At 44.0% G+C, this 24,717-nt stretch overlaps 1 protein-coding gene across 5 annotated transcripts in view; it reads left to right on the forward strand.

The window, feature by feature from the left end:
• The window catches only part of LOC124179820 (GATA-binding factor C-like), a 60,852-nt gene that overhangs the window by 22,236 nt on the left and 13,899 nt on the right, over positions 1-24,717 (forward strand). For 3 of the 5 annotated variants that reach the window (XM_046564589.1, XM_046564592.1, XM_046564590.1), the window contains exon 4: positions 3,603-3,781. In XM_046564589.1, the coding sequence (XP_046420545.1) occupies positions 3,603-3,781 (179 nt within the window). The remainder of the gene's footprint in view (positions 1-3,602; positions 3,782-24,717) is intronic. The other 2 variants (XM_046564591.1, XM_046564593.1) reach the window with 1 other exon arrangement.

Here is a 24,717-nt window from a genome sequence, read left to right on the forward strand (position 1 = left end):
GTTAATTCCTTTTCATTTTCTATACGTAATACTCGTTTCTTCTTCCTTTTCGGGATTTACTTATACTGCCATATTGGTTTTTCTCTAATTCGTTTCTGGATATAATCGTGTTTGTCAGTTTTTGGTTTTATTTCTCTCTTCCTACCACTGTAGGACAAACATTTTTCACCTTCTCATAATAGTTTTGGGTATCGGTTTTATTATTTTCCTGTGTTGTATCGATTCTTTTTACTTCACTTTCATTGTTTTCCATTTTCATAAGCTTTCGGTGGCGGTCGATTTTTAACGCTTGCTGTCAATGATTTTTTTTTCTTTTTTTTTTATCACAATTTATTCCGTATATTCTGAATTTTGAGTCCCATTACGATGTATTACATACATTTTGAAAAATAGTCAGAAAAACGATATTTTTTAGCTCACCCACAAGCGTACCGTCAATTTTATTATTATACTGTTATCATTACGATTATATTGTTGTTATTATTTATTTATTTATTTCAAGAGAAACATTATTTCTTTCTCCGTTTATTCTCTTACGTTATATTTCTTATTATCTTTGTTATTACATACATATTAATATATATATATATACATATATATATATATTTATATGGAGGGCACACGACTTTGTATTTTGGCTCACTGGTTTTTTGAGTGGCACCCACGAACGCGCACGACACGATGAAGCACTTTTTTTGATGTGGTGTTGCTACAGTTTTTTCACAACGCAAATTTCAAACCGTATATTTATATACGTATTTGTATGTGTTATTGTTTCACTTTTTTCGTTCTTCTAGTGGAAACGCAAAATTTTCTTCATCGTTAGAAATCGAATTTTTTCCGCGGCCGCGTTTATACACGAATAATACAGAATTTTACGCGACATAATAATTATAAAATTTTCTTACGAAGAATCTGCGAACCGTTAATTATAATCAAAAAATGAGATTTGAGGTATACAATTAGTAGAATCTTGATTTTTCTTCGTTTCGTATTAACTTTCTTTGAGTTACTCGGATTTCCGGAAGTATTAAGAGAGGGAAAAAAACAAAAAAAAAAAAAAAAATTGTAATTGAAAAAAATGTGAAACGCGCGTGTATTGTGCGGTGTAGTAAAATGAGATAATAAAAAAGAGAAGAATAATAAGAAGATTACAAGACGCAGAAAAAATAACGCGTTAAAAATGCCGGATACCGCACAATTGCGGTAATTGTTCTATAGGTATATGTATACCTACACGTATACATCTCGTACATATATATAAAATATATATAATATATATTGTAACTAGGCTGGCATTATACCTGACGCGGTAAAAATCGTATAATTCTAGGAACAATGGGATTGACTTCACGCCATGTAGAAGACCGCTAATTAAGTGACTTACAACACAAGTATATTGTAACTGCTTGAAGACCGCGTCACGTATCTAAGAAAGATCGAGGTAGTGCTGAAAAAGAAGAAAAACGAGAGATTAAAAAAAAGGTCAAAAAATGGGAACATAAAAAAAAAAAAAAAAAATAAATAAATAAAATGAGAAAGAAATTTAACAATGCCGACGATTGTCACGCTTCGAATATATATATATATATACCTACCGTTTGAAAATCTACTTCTCAGAGGAAAGGATGTAAAATTGAAGATTTAGATTTCTAGCAAGATCGATTTCGAGGTATTCAGCGTTTGGCGATACATCGTAGGGGGTTAAAAATTGAATTTATAAATGAAAACGCGTAATCTCGGTATTAATTGTTTCTAATCGAGTATCGATTGTATAAAGGACAGGATGTGCACATAATCCAGACACTGAGAGGCGTATAGTGGAAAATTGATATTAATTTTAAGGGGTTTACAGCATTCGGTGTTCCTCGTGTGTGAAGAATTCATGCAAAGATCGGGAAGTTACGCCAATTTCGGTTCACTCGTCGGTCGTCAGTGCGGGGAAAAAACGGCGTGGCAAATATTTTGCAATTTTATTATACTCATCTCGAGGAGAGAATTATTACATACATATTACGGCGAGGAACCCGTGCAGAAGTGTGTAAATTACACACGGCAGGAGCGGCGAGCAGCTCAGGGCGTTTTGAGAATTCCATAACGTCGTTCACGCGTACCTGTTACTTCTTCCTCTTCTTCTTCTTCTTCTTCTTCCTCTTATTATTCATATTTTTTTTCTCTTCCTCTGTGGGAATTATTTTGACGCATTCGAGTTGTTAATGACTGGTAGGATAACTGTTATTTTTCACGCGTTACTATTTTAACGCCCTGCAGCTAGGTTGTACGATATATCAATGCGGCTCTTGTAGGGGTTCCTCCAACTGTCCGCCCATCTCATAAACGAAGAAGGTATACTCAATTATTCGAATCAACGATCGATAGTATGCTTTATACCCCTCCGTTGTACAACAGCCTCGCCTCCGTAATACCTCGCTCCGAAATACATAACTCGGTCAAAATTATAAGAACGATATTACGGCGCGGGTTAAAAACAATTAAAAAAAAAAATAACCGTATAATATATGTAGGTATATACCTACAACGCGGAGTATAATATTAATCAAGATATCGATAGGAGGAGCTTTCAGACCCATTTTTCTTGCGCGTATATTCGGTCGATATATTTCAAGCTACACTCGAAAATAGCTAGAATCGAATTGTTTGGCAGATAAATTTGATTGGATAGGGAATTGAGCCAAACTTGTGAAAAAAACGAAACGTGTTTATTTTTTATTTTTTCAATACACATGGATAGATTCGTGAAAAGATGATAATCTTGTCATCTTTAAAAAACCTTCCCGAGTTCCTTTCCGTTCCAGACCTTGACAATTTTTATACATATACACACACACACACACACACACACACACACACACTTTACCTCATGTATAGTTTGAACGAGTCCGTTGATTCGCCCACAGGGTCATGACGGTATTTTGTCACGTAACCTTGCGACTACTAGCGCCTGTATAAATAAACATCACACCCATGTACTCCGAAATTTGAATCGCGGTGTTTGAGTACCTGCGCTAATCGTCAAATGATCCACCTACGCACCTCACCTGTCCCGCCATTTGTCTACGCCTAAGATGCCGCTTTGCTCTGGTGATCGCTTTTGGTATGTCTGTCTGCATGCTACTGGGACTGCTTTTTAACAATATTATAAAACAAGTAAGCTAGAGTGAAGAAAAAAATAAAATAAAACAAGGGAGGTAGTCGGAGAGAGAGGGGAGAAAAACACAGAATAACATTAAAATAACTGAGGCTTATACTGTAGAACACTTTGTCGTTTTATCGCAAATATTATAATATACGTATGTATAACAATTATACACCGATAAGTCAGAACACCGCTCTTGTACAAAACAGTGAAGTTTGTTGGAAAATGTGCAAAAAAAAAAAAAAAAAAGAATTCTGTTTTGTACAAAGCAGTTATATTCACTGCTCTCAGCACTTTCGTATAATCATCGTTGAGGACACTTGATTGGGCCTCTCTTGAAAGTTTGCGGGCAGCGAATGCTGGCGGGTGATATAAAAAAAAAAAAGAAAAAACAAACTTAATAAATAAATAAAACTAAAGAAAGACCCCCATGACGATTAACCAGATCTTTTCTTTTCTCCGGCGTCGTTTCGACCAGAGGGTCGCGAGTGCGTCAACTGCGGGGCGACCTCAACTCCTCTTTGGCGACGGGACGGGACGGGACACTACCTGTGCAATGCCTGCGGTCTCTACTACAAGATGAACGGACAAAACCGGCCACTCATCAAGCCGAAACGCCGCCTGGTAAGTACCTAAGCCTAGATCCTTAGTCGGTAAGACTTTTTTGTCGGAAATTTGAGGGAAAAGTTAGCAAAAGGTTCGGTAAAAGCTTCAAGGATCGATAGTCACGCGCCAAGATCAGAGCTTTGGGAAACTTGGGTAAATTGAAACACTGGCTTTCGGTTGTACGAGAACTTTCCGAACCGCAGATATTATTAAGCCGTGCAGGATAACGTTCGGCACGTATACTTACTTGCGGGGATTCGAATGGAATTCGCTAACTGTGCACAAGGAACCCGATTCGCTCGATAGGTGCTGCGCCAAAGCGGTTAGAATTGCACCACGCGATGTTCGACCCTCCTTCTTATCCTCTCCCACTTCCTTCCTTTAAAACACAATCGGGAAAGTCGATATCACAGTTTTGGTAGCTGTTGAATGGTGGTTACCAGAATTCAACTGGTACCGCAAACGCGCCTGACTTTACGTTTGCATTGACGGTGTGATCCACGAACTGTATCCCCTTCTGTGAACTGAGTTCCTTCTTCGTTGTAATTTCACCGACTACTTCTACTGTACTGGTAAAGTCTGAAAAGCGATTAATAAACGCGACCGAAGAAGAGACGAATGGGACATGACATGCATTTCGTGTAACAGGGGTAAAGAACCGATTCGCGACCGGTTTATGCAACCATCAGTCAAGCTTGTATATCGGCAATGTGTACCTTGTTGGTTTTTTTTTTATTCTTCTTCCATCAATTCTCGCTCGTACATCTGTAAACTTGAATTTAAAGTTATTCAGAATCACTCGGGTCACGAGTGTCTCATAAGAAAACATTGGCAATTCATCACTGTGCAAAAATTCCTTGGTACATGTACTCGTGATAGTGGCGTAAAGCGAGTTCGTTGCACCTTCGAGTGTCTGAATGGATAAGAGATGCTTTGACCGATCTTCAACGACATTATCAGGTCTTCGCAAGAACGGTTCTTTTTTTTTTTTTTGATTCCACGAAGCTATGTAAGCTGGGAATGGAAACTCGCTCAATCGATTACCTCGATGGGAATATCAATCTATCGAGTCGTCGGTTTTCAAGGGCTGAAACTCACACTTTGCCAGCTGACTGGAGAACGGGGAACGAATATGTAGCACAAATATTTCGACGTGGTGGTGACGAACTGACCCGCCCACCCGTCACTCATCCGCTCACACGCGGTTCGACTAATACGCGAAGATTGACCATCGGCCCATCCATTTTAGACGAGCACTGCGGAGGATCGATGAAATATGTATATCGATTTAAAATAGCGGGTGCTGCAACTTCCGTCAACGCAGCCTATAATTTCGACCACCCTCATTTCGGGGATGCCATTGTCCGAGTTAATTTTCTCTTTTCCGGTCTTTTTCTCTCTCTCTCTCCCGCAACATCGGTTCGCGTGTATAATATCTTCTTCTCTTCCTTCTCGATGCCAGGCTGGATTGGTTTATCAAAAATTTACCACCTCGAGCAGTGATTTTCACCCCCTTTCAAAGCCTTCGTACAAACATTCCAAATCTCGTCATAACTGTAATCCATGCACGCGTCACTGCAACAGCAATGATTGATGCGCATCCTCGTTCAAATGCTCTTCCGTGTAATCGTGACGCGAAAATCGATCTAGACCCACGGTATGTAATCAGGGGAAAAGTCTAGCTTACTAGATTGGCTTTCGTACTCGTATGTAGGCACGCTGTTTATCCATTTGGAAAGCGTTCCATGCGCTGGATGAAATGGATATTCTCTCTGTCTCCGAAAGAACACTGAACAGAAGATGAGGAATCTTTGGCAGTTCGTGATTTGTAACACAGTTGTTTGATCATTTTCAATCCATGCTCTGATGTCGCTGACACCCTGCACGTAATGACGGATCCGATAATATTCCGCAGACCCGGAAATTCTCTATGATGTGAAACCCTCGAGGAAGCAATTTAAGCACAAGCCACGAGCTGCATCGAGGAATCGTGCACGCGCCGAGTGGTCGGTGAACTGTAGTAGGAGAAAGGGTCTCGGTATAAATCGATAGTGAAATGAGCTTAAAATCGTTGTATGTACCAGTGTTTGAATGGCCCTTGAAACGAGACGTTGCGTGTATGAGTTTAAGCAAGCTACGTAGGTAGATGTACGTAGACGCGATGTCCGGATGCATGTGCAGTCCGAAAGCTGCACCGCACGAGTTCCTGCAGCGGTGCCTCTGTCGATGTAATAATACCGCGACTGGCAACAGAGATGACAAACAATAGCTGCACACAACGTGGAAAAGGAGAGTTATGGAGAAACGGCGACATGAGAAATAGGGAGGGACCGACGTCCGTGTGCCTTTCGCACAATATGTATCATTTTTATACCAACCATGGGAGCCGGGACGGCGGGTCACAGATGTGTCGCCCCGAAAAATAGAGCCTGATAGCGATCTGGAAAACAAAGCGGACACCAGGTATACATACCCTCCAATACGTGCCTTGAAGCTCCCCAACCATACCCTCCACCTTCGCATGTAGGTACCTACCTATCCTCGATTCGTATGCCCGTGTGCAGTGTGATGATGGGGTAGATAGCAAGGGTTGAAACCCCGCGCCGTACCCGGCCATTGCCGCCATTTTTGATGCCGGTCAAGATACCGAATGAACAGCTGGGAAATTTTCACTTTTTTTACACCCGTTTGCACTGAGCTCCCGCCGGTTCCTCTTACACGCACGAATATTCTTTTCTCTCCTTTATTCCATCCCGCATTAATACTGCAGTACTATACGTCGATGCAGAGAGTTTTTGAGAACTATGATCAACTCTCATCACCTTCAACCAGCTTCTCAAAATGGCGCCCACTCTTTCTTCTCCAGCACTCAGCACTCACCACTTTTACCTACCGTGTGTTACCGAACTTGCTCTTGTTGTAAAAAGATTGATGTGTACTAATTTGTAAATTAATTCAATTTCTATTCCGTTATCTGTTTTCTAACGTCGAAAAATGAACCTGACGTGTACTTTGATCGATTTCAAACGTTTATGTGGCTCCTTGAGATTTGCGGAAAATTGAAATCACCTTGAATTAACGAGCTTCATTTGCCAAGGAATCACAGGTGCAAACGCGAGTGCATGCGATCGCGGGTGTTGCATATGAAACGGGTAAAACACACCCAGGCATACCTCCCTGTATAAGTGAAAATGTTTTGAGGTGAGAAGAGAGGGCATAAATAGTGGTTTTAACATTTGTAACACGGATCGACAGAGCGTGCTTGAAATATTTAAATCCGAAAGCACGTACGTTCGACTGGGTGCATGGAGAGAGAGAGAGACAGAGAGAGAGAGACGCGTATCGAGCATGTAAAGAACCACCGAGATGTCAGGTAGGCGCAGAGAAGAGAAAGAGAGAGGGCATGGAGTGAAGAAGATGATAAAGAAAAGGAGGAGGAGGAGAGAGTCAAAGATCGGCTCGGAGACCGCGCCCCAGAGATGACACGGCGTCTTGTCATTTTTAAACGGCAGATGCTGGACGGCGCGAGTATATTTCGCGACAACTCCTAAGATGTTTATCTTGGCTCAGGTAGCCGGGAGGGTTCTCAAGGTTATCTACCTTGCATCTCGGTATATATACGGAAAATTGATAGTTACTGCCTGGTTCAGGCTGCATTGTTTGCGACGCGACGGGACCGACGCGCCTTCCTTCCACTTCCACTTCCACTTCAGAGGTGTTAAAGGCTCTGTGGAATAAGATGACGGCCGCTCCCGATCCGGAATAAATCTCGTCTCTCGCCCCCGGCCTAAGCCGGTCAGGGTGTTCGGTACTGTTCCACCTCCTCGAGGTATAACTCTTCCGAATACACGGGCATCGACGACGAAGCTGCCACGCGGAATCTAATCGAACCTGTTCGTTCCGAGGCTCGATGTCACGAGTCAAGGCCGTGTGCGTGATCGTCGATGATCGTCGCGGATCAAGTTGAACCGAGAGAACGAGTGTCTTGGTCGACTTCCAGTACGACTCCACTGCACAGCGTCCTCGAGGCTGATAGTTAATTACGAACACCGATTGAAGTTTGATCGAAGTAAAAGGGGCTCATTGTCTGGTTCTTCTTACACGATGCTGCGCAGACGTGGTTTGATAACATACCTGATACAACGATCCTTCGGCAACTTTGGCGACTGATATAATAACGCCACGAGCTTGGACGACCACGTAATGTGTGTAATGTACTAGTCAGCTCAAACTCAACCAACTGCTCGTGCTTGCGAAGGAGTAAATAACGCCGCCTGAATAATGTACCAGATGCAAATACAGATCGTATAATCATTCACGGTCGTCTCTCTCCGTCTTTTCGATTTCTTCAAAATTCAACTCACGAGCACCGGATTTACATCCTTTGACACTTATATGCGGATCACCGTACATAACAGATCGACCTATCTTTATACTATCTTATAATCCTTGTACCGTGGGTACTCGGACTTGGACGATAACTCCTTGGTAGGTAAATTTATGCGCGTTAGAAATTTATTCGCCCACCTTTCAGCTTACATCACGCGAAGAGCTGGTGTGGATATCACGCGTTTTGACGAATACCGGCCATTCAGTCGTTCCGAAGTTGACACATCCTCCAGTTTGGATATCGCCAAGTACTCTGCACTGAAATCTGCTGCTTCAGCTTTGTTTTTCGTCAGTCGATAATCACGGCCGTTTGAAAAGAACACAGTGTTCCACAGGTTGGACTCGAGTCGCAGATGGTGCAGGTTGCTGGATGCGTGCATCGGAGCCGAGAATTCCGGAGCCCTCGAAGATACGCAGCCCCAGCGTACTGCATAGAATGTTTAATGATACAAAGTGATTAGCTTGTCAGCTACCAGAATCCTTACCTGGGGGCGAATTATTTCTCATATTTATGCGTTCCATTCGAGTTCGCTGGTGCAGTTGAAAAGCAATTTACAAGTTAATAGCTCGCGTGGTTCGGTTCCACCTCGGAACCTGCCGCTCGCCTCCTGTGTCGAGGCTTTCTTCACAGACGGACCAACTAGCTTCGGTGCTTCTCGCCTGCGCTTTCATCGTGGACGTGAGCGTAACTACTACACGTGTGGCTGATGCTGCAACCATCTCACTCAACCTTCGGGGCGCATATATCTCGTCTACCTACCCAGATTGCTGCCCATCCAATTGTCTCTCGCTATATTTCTTATTTCCGTTAATTCTGGGGGAAAACAACTCGGCCGCTATGGCCAGCCGTTTCATTTCCAACCGATGGGATCTTCACCTTTCCTTCTTTTACAGTAGCTTCGCACCGAAGGTGTGAAAAATGTCTGAATCATCTGAAGTCGAATGGGTGCAATGGACTTGGGACCATGAAGTGAAACAATGCCGAGAGAAGGAAGTCACGAGTCTTAAGTTTCGTTTCCAACTGGTGACTTGCCGTGTAAATCATGGAAGTTGAATTCGAAAAAATGAAAGGCTTCCCCCCCCATGCAATTGTTTTTCAAACCGATTACGCGAACAACTTGGAAAAGTGGCGGTGAACCTATGTACAGACCCTTGGATTGATTCTGAGACATTCAAGGCCCATCACAGCGATAGCCAGTCTCGCCATTGGACAACTGGTATTCGGGCTTAATTACCGTTCAGTTTCGTTTCGTTTCTGTTATTGTAATTGCGACACGAGTCCCCCGCGTTGGAATAATACATTGATACCTCTGACCGGCGGTGCTGTTGGTACACAGTGTGGCTATTTGCGTGGCGGCATTAAAAATTTCGGAAAATCGCCCGGAGGGCCGAATGCATGGCGGCGACGCGGCGGTAATCTGGTGAAATAATAACCGGCGAGAATTCCAGCCGCCCCCTTTCCTTCTCCGGTTGTAATCGTTTTCCCAGGGCTGCGAGAGGGGGAAAACCCCTTCCGAAATCTCCTATCGTCGGCCGAAGGCTTTTTCGAGGCTTTTAGGGGTGCAGTTTTGGGACCGGATCCCAGCTTCTCCCAGCTGCGTTCTATCATTGGTCGCGATCTGGCTTGGCAACCCTCCCGTCTCCGGGTAGCAACCCCTGGCAATCAAGGACCAATCCCATCTCCCTCGAAACTGCGAGGGGAGAGACTGCCGGGTTGGGATCGGATAGGAAGACGGGCACACCTCCCTCCCTGCCTCCCTGCCTACCCCGTCTGGTTCAGTCTCGTTTAACACCAGACCAGCCTCGCCGAGAAATTAAATTACTGCCGTCGTCGCAGTGCCGCGGATTACCGTGCTGCTTATTGTCCGCACCGTCGCCCCGAGCTGGGCCGCAAACTCGTCGTTGACCGACACAACCCGTTACCCCCAACGGGATAATCATGCATTCGATAATTACTCTGATCATGAGATTAGTCACCAGTCCACGGATTAGCCGTCAATGATTCAATCCTATCAATTTCAAAAATCGTTCACATGTAGGTGATACCTACGAATCATCTGATTTCACGTTGACGCGTAGGTACCTACCTACCCACTCGTTTCATTGCGGTTTCAAATGATTATTACCGAACGACGACTTGGCCTGTTTTTGTTCTCGTTTTTCCACATCGCACATGTCCTTGTAACCAAAGTCTTGGTTTTGTTGGAGAGTTGATTAAACGTTTCTAGTGTCGATTGTCTATCTTGTCTGGATATGAGTATCGGTACATAATAGGTTGTACGGTTTAACGATGACGGTTGAGAGCTGATATACCTCGAGTGTATTATAGTGAGCTCGTTACAAATGGTGGAAGGTCAGGGTCGAGTGAGCGCGTGTTCGAAACTGGTTTTCAAATTACTGTGTCAATACACCCGAGTTTGCGCTAAAATTACATCGAACACCGATAGTCGGTTGCATGGTGTATCGGGGTTTTATAACGGTTTCTCTCGCCGTGGCATCGCAGTCTAGCTATGCACATGCGGTTTCTTGGGAACTGCAGCGCAGTAGGTACCCATGCGTTTATCTTGCATTCGGAGATATTTACATGAACGGTAGTGGATAGCGTTAGAATGACTCAGTGTGAGTAGTTGTATCCAGCAAGACCAAGATCCAAGAGTCAAAAAAACCATACCAGACCGGAGCTGTATATAACAAGAATTGTAAGAATTGATCGAATATAGGACCAGAGTTTGCGCAGTGATTCAGAGTGGCTCTGAGACAGTGAAAAAGAAAGAGGTTATAAGAAGTAAAAAGAAGACGAAGAAGGAGAAGAGGGAAAAAAAGCGAGAAAGTCGATGAGAAAAAGAAACGGGAATGGTGAGCGACGCTGCCGTGGAGAAATAAATCAGTTCGCTACTGGCGTGAAAATCAATTGCGAGACACCCTCTGCAGGGGTTCGAGGGTTGCGGGACTTCCACCACTCCATTTTTCCTCCCATCCCACCACCGTTGGACGATTCCGCGTAGTCTGTTCCGTTATACCTACATCCTCGTATAATATGAGGTTTTTCCTTATGCCTGAGCGTGTCGCCGTCGCATTTTCGCTTGTAGGTACAAGGGCTCGGTGCACACATCCACGTAACGCCGATTTTCATGGGATCAAAACTGCCCCCGGTGCTGAGCGCTACCATCGCACAAAGTCAATACCCACCTTCAACCAGAGCGCAAACTCCCAGACCCGGCCAATCTCCGGCTTCCTACCTTCGCGCATGACCACGGCCACACCGTACCGACTCTGATGTCCCTTGCATAAGGGCGCAACTCTTTCCGTCCTTCCTTCGACCGTAATTGTACTCCAACATGTACTCCAAGTCTGCTGGGACGATGTGCGCAGCGTAACGAACAGCACTTCTTAACAGGCCTTCAAAGCACAAGACTCAAATACTGAAGACGAAAAAAGTCATGGATCTGTTCAAAGGTTCAGTGAACGGTACGAACACTTTTGGATTCGGTTATCCAATTCGGCATACATGATGAACCAAAATTGTTGATCACCACAAGGTTGGGTTTGGTAGACCTGTACATACAATTGGTCATTTTCGATTACTCCAGCTGATTTATACATCGCGATTTGATTCCAAATCGAGTTGCAATCCTGGTACTGGTTCAGGTGGACGTTTTCGCGCCGTTCTGATTCCGAGGGCGCGGTTCTGGGTGTAGTATAGCTTATATCTCAGGGCCGTGGAGGGTGAGTGACAAGTAATGGCTGCCGTGGATTTATTTATCGCCACGGATCCCCGTCCGCGGGAATATCGCTTTGTTGAGGAAATAGTGCAACACGCATATAGTCTTACGGTGGTCGTGGTTTCGCCTATTCACGCTTCTGCCGCTGTAGCCAGAGCCCGATTACCAGTAAAACGGAATTGCACCGTTAAATCAAATTGAACAAATATCTTCGCCGCACGCCTTGCTGCAATGCTCGCACAAGAAACGATTTATTGTTCACCCACACACGTGTACACAGACCGTAGGTGTTCGGATGGGTATGTAAATCGCAGGACGCGCAAGATTGATGGCGGTGCGCCGGAATGACGGGCCGTTGTACGATTTAACCATATCGCAAATTCGTTCGATTCATTCTCACAGCCGAGACTTTACCGACAAGTGTAACATTAATTACACTTAAAAGGAAAAGTGTGCATAAGCTGCACAAAAGATTGCACGTGACTTACTGTACGTACATAAATTGGCGAACGAGATGGAAAACCGTGACTGCAGAAATGACGGGATACGAACAACTGATTGAAAGTTGAAGCCAGTTACATTATTATCCTGTGGTTTGCAGAGTTGGTCTAGAAAATCTACAACAATAGAGACAACATAATGACCCTATAAATAATTGATAATATGCCGTATCGTGTGGTCTGTTGCCCGTAACGGATACCCGATCAGCGCATGTCTTGCGTTCCAACTTGAAGCCTGTACGTACGTTCATTTATTTATATCTGGGTATGCAGGTGATATCTGCATCAAATGATGCAATAATACGCCCGTCTGGTTCCCTGATTTATACTTGCTCGGGCAATTCGACCGATCATTGATGTATACACAATTTGTTAAACGAATTGAGGAAAGATTGGGTTGGATTGGGTTTTGAAGATCAATTGGCTTCAATCGAGAGGTTTAAGAAGAAGTTGTTCAGAAACAACAGAAAGCGACAGAGAAACAAGCTTCTCCATCGCACTGTTGTTTTCACAAAATTATTATTCATACACACGACGAGAATCAGAGAAGGGGAAATTACTTTGATATAAAGAAAGTGCGGGGTTATTATACGGATACGAGGATAAATTTCGCAAGCGTCAGTATATTTGATCGGTATAACTGTTTCAATCACATATAATTGGAGAGAAAAAGAGAGAGAAAGATAGAAAAGGAAATAAATTAAAAAAATCGACAACATGAAAACAAGATAAAAATTCCCGACAACTTTCGCGAATGATTCAGAATTTCGAAACTGGTTCCGTTTGCTGGCGATTCAAAAGAATACCGACTAGACTCGGATATAAAACTAGTATATCGATACAGATAAAGACAGTTATTGTGCTCAATATTATACATTTTGTCGCGTCCTAGATTTCGCGTAGGTTGGGCAAAATTCTTCGCGCGTTATAACCGATTCGAAAACTTGTTTTTAAATCTCGATAGCAGAGGTGCAAGAGTAATTGACCAGAATAGTAGCGATTAGTCGGAGGAGAATCACAATTCGGGTGACTAATAACGGGTATCAGATACGGCGTGTGTATTGTACATTATCTCGAACCAGATCAGCTGTGCACAAGAATCGTACGGTGCCTGTTCTGGCCAGGCGATTGAAAATCTTGGCCAAAACATAAGTATGATCGCAACAATAGCGCCGGCTGGGACAATGAGAACGATAACAAGAATAATAACAGCGACGGTAACCATAATCATCCAAGTACGAACCAACGTTGCTGCAGGTAGGTATCATTGATACCGCTCGGCAGCATCAAAGTGGCAAGGCTGGCCACCTTGCCCTAATAAGCCGAACAGGATATCCATCGATAGGTATCCCCGCGTACCGGTATTGTCTCGGTCTCTTGTGCCTGCGATCGTGAAACACACACACACACACACACACACTTACAGGCGTCGAAAGACACGCGGACGTGTAGCGTTGCAGCGTGTGAATGCACCTCCACACTTGCAAGTCCAATGGATAGATAGAAAAGTTGCACAAGACTCCCACGTATCCTACACCGGCCTGAAGGATACGTTGGACACCGTAGCACGGTGCAGTGTATACACCGTAAAATTATTCAGGTGCTCGCTCAGCGTTCGTGTTGCGGTCGCATATTCGCATCAGCTGGTTACGGGTTATCGGCTGGTTGGAAAATAAATGCGCCATTCCGAGTGTTGGTTATGCCTGCGCGTGCATGCTGCAGACTTATGACTTGATACACGGTTTTGTTGCTCCGTATAGCCTTGTAGACACTTTTGAACGAGAGTGTCTCAATTAATGTAAAGGCAACCAATTGTAAGCAGAGTTATCTCGTTTCTAAGTTCACGCCTGTACTCGTTTTCGAAAATTTTGCGATGCTTTGGATGGAACTTTTTCAGCCAATTAGTGGCTGGACAGTGAATTTGGGACGACCGGCTGTGGTCATTGAATGGTTAATCGACTCGAGGATGGAATTGCATGTAACTGGTCATTTCGTAGAAAGGACGCTGTCCCACTACTCCAATTGACCGAGCAAATTTCAACGAAATGAGAATAGAAATTTTTACCGTATATCGATTCATGGTCAGTTTGGTTTCGAAACGGTACGGTTTACAACGACGGCGAGAATTTGTTTAACTTAATAACGTGTATGTCGTATCGTATCCGAGTGTCCGACTGTCCGAGTAGTAGCTGTATAATGAAATGTCGAAACACACGGTAGCCCTGAGATACCAGGTTTGGAATGCGGTTCGTGGATTCATTTGAATGATTGGAAACCGATTTGTCACGCTACATTCGTACGAACGATCTGTATTTTACCGAAATAACGTTAATGATAGAAGTAGCCAGTGTAGCAGGAAAAATGAATAAAAAACTGTGTTGATTTACCGTGGTAACAAATCTAGAGCGTTGCGTACATTATAATTAAAACGCGATTGGGATCAGGAACTTGTGAACTCCCTATACGTATTGCCGTAGATTGTGAGGCTGTGTGTAAACTGCCTTGTTGACCACTAAACGGTCAACTTACCTATAATCAATAGTCTCATGAGTAACGAGTTCCGATTAAACCATGCCTCCAAGATCTCCAAGACTCCATGATGCAGAATGTCGTTTCAAAATGATTCGGAAGTACCGGCACAGTTTGATATAATAATCACCTCGAATCACTAGATCATACACAACGCTTCTGAACACAGCAATTAATTGTGCTGTACCATTGTGAGTAAAATAGACAATCGACTTACTACTGGCGATTGGTACTTTGGAACTCTAAGCTTTTTGCAATTGGTGCAAGAAGATTACATAGTGATGCAACCATTCGTCACCGTCACGTCAGTTTTTCCTTGGAAGGATTCTTCGAGGTTGTCCCGGCGGCCGCGGGGTGAAGTTGGCCTCGTTCGGTGAAGTGCGTTATCAGTGTCATTGGCGAGCCGAAACCGAAATGGAGCGTAATATGTTCGGAACACCCGTTGCGTGGATAGTGGAATATCAGCCTTCCTTTCTTTCTCTTTTTATCCCCCCTTCTAACTCTCTCTCTCTGCCGGGTGTGGGTGCGTGCGAGTGGTCCAGCCTCGCGGACGGAGGCTGGGTGTGGCCGTGACGAAAAGTTCACTGGAGCAAACAGACGGAGCAGGCTCCGGTCGCGTCCCTGGTTGCTGGAGTGAGCTAGTCGTGCCTTGCCGGCGTTCCTACACAGGTATTACAGGCGCCCGATAGCGAGACACGAAGGTATTCGTTGTTTAGGTTCAGGTTCCTATCGGCGAGATGATAGCTAGGCGAAAGAGAGAAAGAGAGTAGAGAGAAGAGAGAGAGACGAGTGGTTGTTCAGGCGTACACAAACACAGGGACGTAGGAGAGCTCGCTCACGTGTGATACGATTTAGTTGTGCGACGGGCGTGCAGAAACGAGCCGGCAGGAGAGAATTGAAAAGTAAAACTTGGTCGACTTAAATAGGCCTGGCCAAGGTGAAAGTAGCTGTGTGTGTTTTTTCAGTGTAAGTATATATCATGGGCTGCGTGTTCACCGTACACCGCAAGGTGAATACCGACAACGAAACGGGACGCGATTACGTTTCGTTAATTTTCGTCATCCAGCCCACGCGCCAAACTGATACCAGACGTTGGATCTGATCTTTGATTTGTAGCGATGTAGGAACTGATGCGGGAAATGCTACTGGGTCCCTTTGGTTGAGGTTTCTTCCGGTTATCAAAGCGATGATCAGAACCTATCGCTTCACCGAGTCTGATCCTTTCAATCTTTCGTGTCATCTAAATTTCTTAGAAGTCATGGTACGGTTAATTGCGGAATCCTGAATATCGTAATTAGCGGTTGTCCAACACTTGAAAGATCATTCTGTCGAATCGTTGGTATTTCTGCAAATGATAATGTAAGAGCTGGTTATTATGTCGTTACACAGGTTTAGGGTTGTCGATTTGCATGCCTATGCGGCAATGCGCGTTGATTTAACTGTGATGACGCTGCCGTGCTCGCGGCTATACGCGTACAGGGAAAATCATCAGTGAGGTAACTATATGGTAATGAGAACGTGTATGCAGTGTTCGAATGACAGTCGGCTTATTACACCCAGAGTCCAGGCACACCGTCGCAACTGGTATAACGGTGGCCATTATCTAATCCGCACGGTGATTGCGGTCTTTGTAGAATAATGGGTACACATTGCAATTATATGCCCATGATGGAGAGCCAACGCATCGCGGGGCTTGTTGTTTAACGCTTTTCAATAATCCAGCGATTTTATATACGATCATTACCATCTTTATTACTGCTCAATGTTCACTAAATCACTCCTCGACGGTTATCGCTCTCTTTTTCTCTCTCGCTCTCGTGGTTGCAGCCGCGTTTATTGCCGGCCACGTAACGTCTTGGTATCAACAACTCATTTGTTAGGAATAAACTGTATACCATGTCGAAGTGCCAGACTGCCTTGAGTTACTGGCTGCTAGCCGCTGGTGCGAGAAAATCCATATCCTTTTGCATTCCATGTCGCGTTCTGCCGTCAATTTCTGAAAACTGAAACTGAAACTGAACATCATGGCAGCAGGCCGCTTCCACTTCTGGAAAGTGTTTTCTCTTTCCAGAACTTATCTTTCCGTAGCTCCACGTGGAGTACGGTTTTGAGTGTTAAATTAATCTGCTTGTCCCCGAAACGTTGATGGGTATAAGGCGTATAGGTAGACGCGCGATCCGATACATCCATCGACTCTGGGAAATCGAACGGTAGCCTCTCCTCTCCTCTCCTCTCCTTTGCTCTCCTCTCGAGGACAGTGATCCATGGTCATTTCACTTTATAATCGCTCCACACGCGGCGCGACGCGGACCGTTGCCAGAGAGTGGAAGGCCTAATCTCAATATTCTAATCTCATTCCGTACGAAAACGGCTTTTATTCAAATACGATACCTCCGAGAGTTGACTCAGAAAGCTGCCTCCTCCGCACCCGCAAGCAACTTACCGTGGGCCTCGAAGACCCCGCTATGCCAATTCGCATGGCTGTGTTGGCTCGCTCAGCGCAATGTGCAGCATCGGGATTATCGCAACGCTGTGCCGGCGCTCTTTCTTGCCTTGGATATAGGAAGGCCCCCCTACGCTCTGCCTCGCTACCCGGCTATTGAAAGATCTCACCAATAGATTTATATGCACGCGTTGGCTAGGCGATACGAGATCCTAGTCCCTGTGTACCCAACCAAGTGAATTATAGATACATACTCACCGGTGCATATCCAACCGCACGTCGTATTGTGGAAAATCAGCTCTTCTCGGTCGTTGCGTTATACCTCGTGCAGTATTTGCGAAAATAGTAAATCTTAAACCACTGTCACGATATGAGTTATTGTACTTCGTATCGTGGCTTCTACCTCCGCCCACCCTCGATGTCTCAAATTTGGCCTACAGTCACGGATTGCTAATCTTCAATTCCGAAGTTTATATCTTCAACCGAGGTCAAGGGACTTGAAGTGACAAGCGAAAATGGAAACAATTCTCGATGCTAGTAAGTGCCACTTGTTCTTATTACACCAATTTTCAGGGTTCCTCACCAGATGCGTGGGTTAATTCTTGACGTTGGGTAGTCAGATAACAGTCGGCTGATCAAAAGGCCCTACCGAAGATGATATTTAAAATACTATATGTGTACATGTACCAGCTACGGTATCGGGACTGTGTTGAGCACACAGTGGCCCCCGTAGATACACCCAAGTTAGCCAAAGTCATAAATATAGCTTCGGAACACGTCCGAAACTTTTACACACGCGTGTGGAACTCACACAAAGATCGACATGGAGAGGTGGATGTGTACGGGCGGTCGATCGGTTGGTCGATTCTCCACCATGCAGAGCTCTTCATGGCCCCCGCTCGCTACCTGACCATCTGAATTATACAAGCCCTGCATCGCCTCGGGGGTTACGATCTATATTTACGTAATCGTATAATGTATATCTAATGTAATCTCGACGGTGAACCTTGCCTCTCGGGCGCTTAGTCTATCACCGGCACACCTCGTGTCATATCTTTTATCGTACGGGATTCACTGTTCGGGATCAAGCTTAACCGTTTAACGACAAGTAAATCAACCATTCCTCTATTTCGCGAAACATCTATGAAAAATCTATTTTACTGAATTTAGCGACACTAAGAATGATTTCCAAAGTCAATAAAGAGAAGAAGAAAACGATGATGAAGATGAACAACCGGATTCCGGACGGTGACGACTCGGTGCTTGATACAGCTTGATAACTCGATGGGAATTTCAACGGTACATCGAACGTTTAACACCGGCAAGTAGAAGATCCTTTACGATGGCGGCGCGGATTACACGTCAAGTTTGCTGACTTGTTTAAGCAATATGAGCCCGATGTATACCTATGTATATTTCTTCGCGAACGGCATCGGCAGAACCATTGCGTTCCGCTTTTGCAAAGCCACGATTCGACGTCATAATGACCGTCGTCATCCGCGAATGCACCGATGTAGATATTTGCCCGGTGATATGTATGTAATGGTATTCCACCCAGTTCCACGGTTGTGTACCTTATACACCTAGATCAGAGTATATAACCACCTCCTCGACCGTATATCTATCCGAACGAAATCGTTTCATGGACCATAAAATCGAACGGTTCCCCAACTCGAGGGACAGCAGCAACGGCGCTACTTCCTTGTTCAAACGCGATGGACGAGTTTGATCTGCAGAATTTAATGCCGGGAGTTCTTGTTGTGTAATATCTGGGCGGATAGACGTTAAATTACACGTCTGCAGGCCTTTTATTCGCCTAGCGGTGTGTAATGTGTGCTTATTTACTTTGGGATAAACAGGTATCCCTTCTCCATCAAGAACGGAATCATGATCCTTTAAACCCAGGCGTACCGAAAGAGCGTGAAAAAAGGAAATATGAATAGAGAAGGAAAATTTATAAATTCGCTTGGCGGTGTTAAACCGAGCGTAGTTTTAACAATAATACGTATCGTGTGATGGTACAGTAACTACAAGTTACTCGTGTTCTACGCAAACCTTGCGACATGCGTGCGTGTTGAATCTGTATTACGCGTAAACGCCCTGTGATGGCGATGCTGCGCGCGCTGCGTATTTCCAACCAGAAGAAGAAGAAGAAGAAGAGGCCAACGTATTTACGACATGATGTGCATAGTGGGACGGGTTGCATTGCACCGCCATTGCTGTGTAATGTACAGTGTGAAGCATGATGAATGTATAAACTGTTTTGCTACTTTTCACAGCTCGTTAGCAGGGGAGCAGGTGTGAAATGGGAAGTAAAAAAGATAAAAATGAAAATAATTGAGACGAGGAAAGCGAAAGATTGCGAGTGAAATGACCGAAGAAAGTTATTTTAATAGAGCTGACGCGCGTATCAAGAGAAATAGAGAATGAATTCGTGTACTTATACGTAGGCATGATGTTATTTTTTGCACGCTAGTGAAATTATATGCACTCATTATGTTTAATTAATTTAATTCACTTATTCGCACAGAGTACTCTTATAATCATCACATTAATTAAGCCGAGGATACATTATTTCCATGCGTCGACGATCATCAGGGATTACAGTAAATGCATGATACGAGGATAGAAATTCAGAAATATATATATATATATATATATATATATATATATATATATATATATATATATATATATATATATATATATTGAATGCAGTTCGGTACGATAATGAATTAATTACCAGTGTTGCTAGATGTCTGTAATACTCTTCTTCGTCTTCCTTCTTCTCCATTTTTTTGCCCACCGTTTTGGTGGCAAGTTCGAGTTCTCTTCGTGGTAGAAGAGAGATGAAATAGAGGCGTTATTCGAAAAAGAAAAAAGAGACACTGCAGCGGTGCAGCGTTGGATAAAAAGAAAGAAGGAAAGAAAAGAATAGAAACAAAAAAAAAAAAAAAAATGAGGCGAAGATGAAAAAAACCTGGCTTATGTAAGAAGAAGAAGAATAATAAGAGTGAAAGAAAAAAAAGGATTAAAATGAAATACCTGGTCCAGCGAACACCGATCTTCTCCTGCGAAGGCCTCCAACTCCACCACGGGAGTTGGTGGACCTCAAGTCCCACGCGACGCGGACCAAGTGGTCCAACAGGGAATAAGAAGAAGAAGAAGAAGAAGAAAGGATGAAGAAGAGGGAGGAGGGAGCGCAAAGGATGAAAGTTTACCGAGGTCCTGCTATATATATAATATATATATATATCGCGTAAACTGTGCCAGCGTATCTCTCTCTCTCTTTCTCTGTATATATCCTTCTCTTTCCTCAGTTGTGCGATTTTTCGTACGGCAAAGAAGCTGCTGAACACGAGGGAACATTGCTCGCAATTTAAATAAATTCACGAAAGGGAAAAAATAAAAAAAATAAAATAAAAATAATACGAGCGTCAGGGAAAGAAGAGTGAATCGAGAATGGGAGGGGGGGGGGGGGGGGTGGGCAAAAGAGAGACAACGATGCGGCTTTCGATATGTATGCACTGGCGGGCAGGCAGGCGAGAGAAACAAGAAGAAACTTCCGTCCTCCTTTACCGCGCAACCTGTACACCAGGCGCGTGCGTAAGTGTGTGTGTATGTGAATCTGTAACACACAGAAACACACCATGTGGTGCAACCACCATGCATGAATATATATGGATATCGAGCGTACAACTCGAGTCCTACGGAGTTTTGCTACGGGTGTCCCTGCTGCATCGCCGGTTTATCGAAATCAAGATCCAAGGCACGATTTCGAGCTAATAAAACTAAACGTATTGTGTCGCCGGAGATCCTAAATTGGTTTCTCTTTACAGAATTTCAATTCCCTCGATTCTCCGTATACATATATACATACGCGTATGCGTTCTGTGTATAGAACCACATACGTATATCTGTGAATTGAATCCGAGTTTCGTTTTTACATATACGTATACGCATCCCAATGATCAAAATTTACCTTACCATTTGTACAGCGAGTCTCGCGTGCCGATGTCACGCTAACAACGATCACCGATCGGATGAGACGGAACAAACGAGGTGTCGGATTTGTAGGCAATTATCATCGAATCACCTCTTGATAACAAAAAAAAAAAAAAAATGAAGTCATCTTTTCGTGTTCTTGTAACGTTCGTCGTCACAATTTTCGTCGAATTCTTTTATTCTTGACGTTTTTCGAAGATGGGTAGGGCTATACGGGTATCACGTGACGCGGTCTGGCTGACGCTCGTTTCGGCCAAGCTGAGCTTAGCCGAGTCCATGTGAATCAAACCGGCCTGACCTAACTCAATCTAGCCAACTTAGTAAACGCGTACCTACACCATGTATAGCATATATTATACAGCAGTTGGTCTATAGATAACTAGACTGTTTATCATATAGATTGGCTGCTGGATCACTCTGCTCTCCTAGCGTGGTAATGGCCACTACAACCTCTTGCTCTACAGTATCTCGCCTTTATTGTATTCCTCCCTGCCAAACGACAGTCACCTTCTACAAATGATGTACGTTAAATCTTTACCTCAATTACCACACTTTCGGACCGTGAGCTGTATAAAAGTCTCCCTGATGATGTTATTGACGCTATCGAATCTTACTCGTATGGGTGCAATATCAACTCCATCAACAAGTCAGGAAAAAGAGACTACGACTTCGAACGGTCTAGGACAAAGTACCGTCGAACACTTTGATGACTTGGCCAAACCCCATGGACGCCGAGGTATTGCGCAAACTTATTCTAGGTGCAGGATATTCGCCCTGACTCGACTTCTGGGGTCCGGATGGACTCGGCGGGACTCCAAGCAAACACACTGGCACTGTACAAAGCGAACAACGACAGGCGCACCGAGCGGCGAAGTCGAGCGTTAGTGTTAGGAATGTGGTACCACGACTTGTCACAGTTGCACACCACGCCGTTCGGAGCCTGGAAGCAGTAGGTACCAGAACCACGATGATGGCGTTGGTTGGTTCTAGTCTCGGCCAAGTGTTCCGCACGATTCGACCATCCGCGTGTCCTGAGGGAATAAACGAAATTCATGAGACGGTGTACATGTCGTTAGCGTTCGTTCATCCAGCTCCAGCAACGGCGTCGGCTTATCGGCACGTCGGTGTGTACAACAGGAGCGTTTAGTCGCCGGTTCGCTTTCAAATTATACCCAACAATCGACTCTCTTTCTCTCTCTCTCTTTCTTTATCTTCCGCATCCCTCTTCACTCTCCGTTGCACCGGTATACCTTATACTCCTCCTGATGCCGCGATCTCCTTCGACCAATTTGTATCTCGATTCACGAACAATGTACTCCCGACTCTACGGTGAATTTAATCCACCTCCTCAGCGTCACCGTGAGGAGTTTCCAAGAGGTTGGGTTAGGTGTGCATTGTGTTTGCGCTCTTTCTCTCGTGTGTTCATGGCGAACAATTATTGCAGGTGATCCGGTACCCTTTCCGAAATCGCCAAGTTTCGAAGACTGGGAGAAATACTCGATTGACTAATTTTTTACTCGTTCGGGAATAACTGTTACTACAGATTAATTATTGCCAAGGTTTGAAAATACCCGGTGCACCTTTCGAACGGTACGAGAAACCGGTGCTGGGCGTATGTAAGCGTTAGATCCTATTTGTACGATAAGATACGGACCCTCTGATACACAAAGTGCGATTTAACGATCTGTATCCGCAAGTTATCGCGGGTACCAATAATACAACCACCTGTACACCGTCACGTACCTTATACCTGTATATGCATGCTCAGAATAACGTGCGGCTCCGCGTATTGTACACCACATATCTTCGTATCTACGAATATGCCGTACACACACAGGCAGAGTAATGTTATACACGTACTTACGTGCCACCAATCTTTATTTTAGTTGCCTCATTGGTTACCGGCAAGTTGCACAATCGGATCGATTTAATTCCCTTTGTCCATAGTCATTGCTGGTAATTAACAATCGTCATCATCAGCCGCATAACTTCGAATCAGCCTCGTTCGCCGATTGTTCAGCGTTAAAAAGAAGCACACGAGTAAACAAAAACAAAAAGCAGCATCGAAACAAACTGATAATAGTAGTCAAACAAATAGAAATAAAAAAACAAACGATAAAATTTATCTACCGGTATTTGGTGTCGCTTGGTCCAACGGCTCTCATCTGGCGCAACGAAAATGGGAATAAATTCGACAGAGAAATTCGAGAGAGAATTACAACCCCAAAAATCGATAAAGCAGTTAAATTCCCGATGGTGTAGATACTTGGATAGATAATATACAGCTGAGGCGTGGGATGCTGTTGTGAGAAAATTTCAAACATGTGGGAAGATCGCGGCGAATGAATCTGACCAGGATGAAATCGAAGTTGGATAAAAACTATAAAAACTAGTTCCAATCAGCAGGTACTGTGTTTATTTATATAAGTACATGGGTACGCGACAGTGATTATTACATACCAACACATTGTGAGCTTCATAGTTCATTGATAATTTTTCACCGTTAATTAAACCTAATTAATGACTTACCAATGCCGAGTCGAGAAGAGCGAACGCTGGAGCTGAAGCATCTCTCGGTATCTATTATTTTGTAGTATCAAAGATACATGTATGTGTACGTATATATACACTTGGAGCAGGGTACATAGACATGGTTCTAGTTACTATCGTCAGGATGTATTTTATTTTGTTTCAGACTCTCCTTTATCATTTTTTTATTTCGTAGTGTTGATTATTTACCGTTTTTTTCTTCATTTTTTCTTACCTTCCACTCCGTATTTCGCTTTGCTACAGTTCGGTAGCGAAAGCCATGTAGGTGGTCACTAACACGAAGTCGGAAAACTCGCACGTACATGCCGGAACTTTGGCTATTAATCACCACATCGGACTAATTAATAATGGTTAATAGTCCAGCCTCGACGCACGTCCGCATACCTACCGATATACCCAAGGTATTGGTTATACGTACCTTGTACAACACACGTGGGGTACAGGATACCTCGATATCCATCGGTAGCTCTCGATGCTCTCCTTATCTTACCCTTTTCCTCTCTCTCCCCTCCCACGTGACCAGATGAAGATCGTAAGAAAAATCGGTACAATAGTGATAAATAAGTTAGGTTTACTTTCAGTGTTGATGTGTAATTGTTGTTGGAGTAGCGCAACGACCATGATTAAACGAACACCATAGCAAGAAGAAAGAGTTTGGTAAAAAAGGAATAGAGAAGAGAAAGAAAAGGAGCAAGAGTATATGAGGAATTAAAAAGGTGATGGCGGTTGCGGTGGCGGCATCGGCGTTCTTCTTCTTTTTCGTCTTGTACTACTTCTTCTTCTTCTTCTTTGCTCGTCGGCATCGCGCCAAGGGTC

Source organism: Neodiprion fabricii, chromosome 4 (assembly GCF_021155785.1).
Source record: "Neodiprion fabricii isolate iyNeoFabr1 chromosome 4, iyNeoFabr1.1, whole genome shotgun sequence".
In the NCBI taxonomy this organism is placed as follows: Eukaryota; Metazoa; Arthropoda; class Insecta; order Hymenoptera; family Diprionidae; genus Neodiprion; species Neodiprion fabricii.